General features: G+C 41.5%; 1 protein-coding gene across 1 annotated transcript; it reads left to right on the top strand.

Moving 5' to 3' along the window:
* Window positions 1-3,183: 3,183 nt before the first annotated feature.
* Window positions 3,184-6,137, top strand: LOC141639512 (uncharacterized). Its single transcript, XM_074448609.1, has 3 exons — window positions 3,184-3,370; window positions 3,433-4,587; window positions 4,819-6,137. Exons 1-3 carry the CDS (start codon window positions 3,184-3,186, stop codon window positions 6,135-6,137), a joined length of 2,661 nt encoding a protein of 886 aa, XP_074304710.1.
* Window positions 6,138-7,247: the final 1,110 nt, after the last annotated feature.

Genomic DNA, 7,247 nt, shown 5'->3' with positions numbered 1-7,247 from the left:
ATGGAGCTGCTGCTTTGGAACAAGTTGATCACTTTTTAAATGAAGTGATCTATATTAGTAGTGATTCAGAATAAGATTATGACATGCCTGATCACTCATCAAGCCTGAGTCATATTAATTGGGACAGTGATGATGACTCATCTGAGTTTAGCTAGGTAATTAATCTCATTACCCTTGAGATTTCAGAGGATGTGAATCCGTTTGCTAAGGAAAGCCATGATAGTGGGAGTGCTCAGAAGGAGGCCATGGACATTACTATGTCCTTTCCTGCTTTACAAGATCAGAAGGAGAATTCTTCCCCTTTGGAACTTAGGTCAGTGGCCATTGAATCCAAAGGAAATGAGTTGCAAGAAGCTATTGCCCCTGTGATGCCACTGCCAGAGGTGTTTAAAGTCTCAGAGAGTTTGATTGCAAAAGGTTCAAGGGTTGGTGCTGCTGAGAAGAGTAACGGGAAGAGCTATGGAAAAGGCAAATCTCTGGTGAAAATGTTTTATATTCCTGAAGTGGGCAACATGGCTCGTATGTTTTCTAAGATTGGCGTCCAAAGCAACTCAGATGGATGTATGGGCCTTATGGATCCATACCATAAAAATGAATTTGGTCAACAAAACAAGGATGTTATTGTCAGGGCACGGAAGAGGAAATGTTGCGAGGTTTCTGAGGGTCTTCTCCCAACTGAGGAAATCTCATCATTGCTGAATGCTAAGGAATTCTTAAGGCAAATGGGAAAACGAGCTTGCCAGGGTGAAGGAATTTATGCTAATCGGAGTAAGGCTGGTGAGAGTGGTTTTCATATTAAGATCTCTGATTCTGATATGAAGGAATCATGTGATTCCTCCCCTGGTCATGATGACGACGGCTTTGCGGAGGTTGGCCCATCTCAACCTCCTCTATCACCATGAGTGGTCTCTTTTGGAATTGTAGGGGTCTTAATGATGTGCTCGCCCCTACAATTCCTAAACTTAGAGCACTTAGTAATAATAAGTATTATGACTTACTTTTTATTATCGAAACAAAATGTAAGGTACAAAGTATAAGTACTATGTTTAGATCCCTAGGTTTTGTCAAATCGGCCGGTGTTGATCCTTTGGGGATGGCCGGTGGCTTATGGGTAGGATGGAAAAAGGAGGCACGTATGAGTGTAGTGGAGCTATCTCTTAATTTTGTGATCTTGCTTGTTGAAAAATATAATGGCCTTCCTTGGTATCTCGTGTTGTTTTATGGTGCGTCTCAATTTAGTTTACGATTCCCAATTCTACAAAATCTAGAAGAAAGCTTGGGGAACCTTGAATATCCTTTTCTCATTGTTGGGACTTTAATCAAGTTGAGTTTGCTTGTGATAATCATAGTTCTAATACAAGTCAAATCTCGGGGGCGTACAAGTTTATTAATTGGAAAGTTAGAAATGAATTGCTAGATATCCCTTTTAAAGGGCCACGGTTTACATGGTGCAATAATAGACAAGGGAATAAAAGAGTTTATGAGAGGCTTGATAAGGCTTTTGCTTCAAAAGATTGGTTCACTCTCTTCCCGGATACCGGAGTAAAACATTTTCCGATCCAAATTTCTGATCATGCTTGTAACACCCCTATACTCCAAGTGCCTTACCAGGACCACTCAAGGCATAGAAGTGCTACCATCTCGGTTACCCGAGGCAATGATAGTCATAAGACAATAAATAAACGTACTTTAAAAGTAAATATAATTTAAGTGATTACATGTCTCAAACCAAAACTATCAAACTGAAATACAAGGTTCTCAGACGATCTACTGATAAAACTATTAAAGCTAAAAAAACATCGTCTGACACAGCGGAAGACTTCTAACTGCCACGTGATGACTCATCCCAGCTATCCCATACGCGTCATCTCATACCTGCTCAATAACTGCTCACCACCCCCGAATGGATCACCACAGTTTTTAAAACAATAAACGAGGTCAGTACTAATCACACAATTTATATAATCCAACAACACAACAAACAACACAGCTCAATCGTCACAGATATAATCCAAACTCCATCACCAACTCCACAATACTGACTACACACTAAAGTGTGTAGCCCTGCCAGAGTGCCCATCGCAACAGGTCACTCCACGCCGCCAGTGGGGGACCGCAGCCGTTCCCACCTAATCCCCGCTCATCTCCGTCGAGCGATAAACCCAAATCCATTAATGTGCACATCCCTTCCGTGGCGGGTTACACAGAAGGCGAATAATGGGCGTGAAGCCACTCCCGCAAGTGACTACACTCAGCCAGGGACGCGCCCCGAAGAACACAGACATATACAAACAATCACAACTATTAAACAGCAAACAAAGCCAACAACCGTCACAATACTCGTATGATAACAATCAACAATCACAAATCACCACCAACACATCATGGGACTAATACTGAGTAGGGAAACCCTACCTGGAACACAATACAGTCAGACGATCTCAACAGCTGTTATCAAAATCTTTCTTCTACGAATCCTCCTCCTATTCACATAATCATACAATCACTACTAACACAACAATCATAAAAACCCCCAATTCCCAAAATTAGGGTTTAAACAAAGTCAACCAAATGCTATAAAAATGGTACGCGGATCTTACCCTTGACGCAAGGATCACTATGATGCAAAGAACAACGAAATCCGACCTCTCTAGCTCCGGGATTTGCCAATAATGCGAATGGGGAGAATAACGTAGTTTGTTATCTCTTTTTGAGTGTATAAGATTTATAAAAGTGTTTATAAAAGATAACGGCGTATTATATATACTAATTCGCATTATTAACAAAACCCGTCAAAACATTACCCGTAAACCGGGCTACTCGATCGAGTAACTGACGTATTCGATCGAGTGCCGCCTACTCGATCGAGTACCCAACAGGTCAGAAAATGTTTTAAATCGTAAAACACCCTTACTCGACAGAGTAAGGCCCACTCGATAGAGTACCCAGAGACTCATAAAACCGTAGTATTACAATGCTCCTATAGAGGTGGACTTGAACCTTACTAAGAATACCAATAAAAAGCCGTATAAATTTGATGCTTGGGCTCTTGACTATCCGGAATGTTTGTCATGCATTAAGGAATCATGGTGCCTAAGGGATGTGGGATCATCGGCCTTTCGAGTGGTTAAAAAATTATCAAGAGTAAGACAATGCATTAAAAAATGGACCTTGGACAAAAGGATGGAATGGAATGGAAAATGGGATGATTTTGATAAAAGGCTCGAAAAGGGTATGGAGGAAGCAATTAATGGAGAATCGGAAGAGGACTATACAAGAGTGAATGAGGAAGTTCGGAGTTTTGCTAAGGCTATTGCAATCTACTGGAAGCAGCGTGCAAAACTCAGATGGATGGTGGATGGGGACACTTGTACTAAGTATTTTTTTCAAATGGGTTAAAGGACGAGCTGGACGGAATTTTATTTATTCTAGGCATCAAAGGAGGGGATGGTTCCTGGATTTACGACTCGGATGAGGTGAGCAAATCCTTCCAAAACTACTTCGTCACTTTGTTCTCGGTTTCACAACAGGCACAGGAGAACAATATTGAAGGACTGCTGCAAAATGTAAGTGTCAAAGTAGTGGATGATGATGTTGATATGTTGCGGCGAAATTATACTGCCAAAAAGGTTAGACGTGCTGTTTTTCAGATGGGCGCTATGAAATCGCCGGGCCCTGATGGTATACCAGCAATTTTTTATCAGAAATGTTGGCATCTGATCAAGAAGGATTTCACGAAGGCGGTCTTATCCATACTCAATTCGGGTATGGTTCTACGTGAGGTAAATAAAACTTTTATTGCCCTCATTCCGAAGTGTGATAATCCTGAGGAGGTGAAGGATTATAGACCTATAAGCCTTTGTAATGTATTTATGCGAGTCGTAACAAAATGCATAACCAACCGTATGACAAAAATTATGGGATATCTTGTGGGGAATTTCCAAAATGCTTTTATTGCCGGACGAAGCATCACAGACAATATTCTCTTAGCGCATGAGGCAATTTTCAAAATCAATTCTCAGAAAAAGGGTAAATCTGGAAGTTTTGCTTTCAAGGCGGATATGAGTAAGGCATATGATCGGGTTCGATGGGATTTCCTCCAAGCTGTTCTGTATAGGTTTAGTTTTCCTGAAAATATGATACAACTTATAATGAACTGTGTTTCTACAGTTTCTTATGAAGTTCTTTTCAATGGTGCCCCTCTCAAGCAATTCAAACCGGAATGCGGTCTTAGACAAGGAGATCCCTTATTGCCTTATTTGTTTCTTTTATGCATGGAGGTTCTATCATCCAACGTAATTTCTGCGCAGGCTCGTGGATCTCTTACAGGGGTTAAGATCTGCAGAGGTGTACGACCACTAACCCATCTCTTCTTTGCGGATGACTCGGTTTTCTTTATACGGGACAAGGGAAATGCAGCAACGGTTCTGAGGGGTATTATTTACCAGTACTGCTCCGCATCAGGTCAGAGGCTAAATGAAGAGAAATGTGGGATGCTGTTTAGCCCAAATATGACTCTCCGTAGAGTTCAGAGATGTCTTACGACATTCAACATTAAAACCAATAAGGGCATTAGGAAATATCTGGGTAAGCCTACGGAGTTCCAAGGCTCCAAGAAAGAAATTTTCAAAGGCTTACTGGATAATGTTACCAAGCGTGTTTCTTCTTGGAATGGGGTCTTTCTATCACCGGCAGGGAGGCTCACCCTGATATCGTCTGTTCTATCAAACATCTTTATTTAATTTCTATCGGTTTTCAAAATACCGGTAAGTGTGACGAAGAAGATCAACGCTCTTCTGTCACATTTTTGGTGGGCAGGGACGAGATCAGGGAAGTCGATCCATTGGTGTAGCAAGAAGTTTACTAGTTTGCCAAAGAAGGAGGGCGGATTAGGTATCCGTAATGTCGAATGCCTCAACCAAGCATTACTGTCTAAGCATGCGTGGAGAATTGTGTCGAAAGAAAACTCTTTATTCACCTTAACTTTCCGTGAAAAAATATTTGGTGATTCTTGTTGGACCAGTGATATCAGACCTCAAAGGACGAACCATACATCGTGGGGAGTCAAGAGTGTGTTGCGTGGCTTACAACTTATCCTGGATAACTTAAGTTGGCAGCCTGGGTTCTCCTCTAGTCTGAACGTCTGGACCAACAAGTGGGTCAATGGGCAAACCCCGGATCCGAAAGGCGAACTCTTAGAGCAGGATTTTGCTTTTCTCAAGGACCTCACTATCAAGGATCTACAACTGAATTCTGGGGGTTGGAATCATCAATTCGTACAATTACTTTTTACTGAGGAAACCACCAATAGGATCTTGGCCACGGTTTTAAGAACTAACCAGACAGAAGATGTTCCCATTTGGCCCTCTACACAACATGGTTCTTACACGGTGAAAAGCGGTTATGGGATGGTCTTCAGTGCATTCTTCAATAGAACTGCATCTGTGCGGGATATGACGAGATTAAACACTAGACAAAAGGATTTCTGTGGTTCCCGCTTATGGCATCTGCCGGGACCAAGGTCATGGAAGATTTTGGTCTGGAAGATTCTTTCAAATTCCCTGCCAGTGGGAGAGGAATTTGAGAGACGGAATATACCATGGAATACTTCATGCTGCCTATGTCAACCATTCTGTGAGGCTATCGAAACTGTGGATCACATTTTCAAGGACTGTGAGATAACGGCTAGGGTATGGGCAAGTTCACCCCTAGGTGTGAACACTGCTCAAACGAGACACATCAGTGCTAGAGATTGGATTATCAATTGGATCCTTTACCTACGCACCCTTAATGAGTGGGAGGTACAAACAACTCAATTTCTTGCTATGATTGTGTCTTTGTGGAATTTGCGTAATAATGCTCGATTCAGGGGAGAAAGGTTCGTTCCTGAGGCTTTCTTCCGGGTTTATAACCCTTTGGTTAGCGATGCATTGAATGCGGTGAAGGAGTCTAAAACCCAGGTAGTGCAAGGATCTAATGACGTGACAAAGTATGGACAAACAGACCACGCAATGGACTTGATTACCCTTCGAAATGGAAACCCAGTTTATATTACGGGGACTTTTGGTTCTTGTTCTATGATCAGACTTATGGTAGATGCAAGCTGGCGGAAATCGTGTCATGCATCATGGGGATGAGTTGCTATGGATTCGGAAGGAAATGTGATATGTAATGGCAGCGGAAGGGGCTTTTCAGAGAGTCCATTACAGGCCGAGGCTATAAGAGTTCTGAAGGCTCTTATGTGGGCTAGAGACTGCGGATTCCTTCATGAGGAAGTTTCATCAGATTGTTTACAACTTCTATTCCAATGGGCAGGCAACGAAAAAAAGGCACTATCTTCTTGCAGGCATCCTCGATGACATCAATGTCATTTCGGCTAACTTTCATTGTTTATGCTTTAGTTATGTTTGTAGGGAAAGGAATGTTGCGGCGGACCAGTTAGCAAGGCGTGCCATGACAGTGGCCTAGGAATCTTTTTTACCAGTTGCCAAAAAAAAAAAAAAAAATTAAGAGAATGTCAATTTGGTCTTATTTACACCATCATCTAGTTCATTATCAGGATATCCATCGGGTTGAGTCAATATCGGATCACGGGTCGATTCAGAAAAAATAAGTCTGTTATTGTTTATCGGGTTCAGTTCGAGTCGATTCGATTTCGATTCACCCAATTTGCGGATTCCATTGGGTCGCGTCAGCTTTTGGCTTTTGCAGCTGTAAATTGCGTACTTCTATTAATATTCTGCAATCATACACGTGGGTCGTCTGTCATAATATTTTACCTTCTTTCTTGAGTAATTTATTTTTACTTGTTAATTTGAAAAGTCATCTTCGTTTTCTCCAAAATCTTAAATGATAAACCCTCGAGTCCAACAGATTACTAACATTCCAGTGCCACATAATGATATTCCAGATACCCTAATTTGGGGGTTGTCCGTAGATGGAAATTTCTCTACCAAATCAGCAACTTGGTTAGCGCAAGGTTTGTTCGATCAAGCTCTTGACAAATGTGAATTTCAGTGGATTTGGAAATTGAATATTCCTCCTAAATTGAAATTTTTTCTTTGGAAAGCCTGTGTTGACGGCCTTCCAACGAAAAGTAGACTTCTCAAGAGTCATATTGATGTCCCACCTCATTGTGTTCTGTGCAACAACCCTATTGAAAAAAAGATCATTTCTTTTACGAATGTCCCTTGATTGGGTCTGTCATCCAAGACCTGAACATTATTAGTTTCAACGAGTTTTTGTCA

Source organism: Silene latifolia, unplaced genomic scaffold (assembly GCF_048544455.1).
Source record: "Silene latifolia isolate original U9 population unplaced genomic scaffold, ASM4854445v1 scaffold_425, whole genome shotgun sequence".
Lineage (NCBI taxonomy): Eukaryota > Viridiplantae > Streptophyta > Magnoliopsida > Caryophyllales > Caryophyllaceae > Silene > Silene latifolia.
This window is presented reverse-complemented; position numbering and strand designations above follow the sequence as displayed.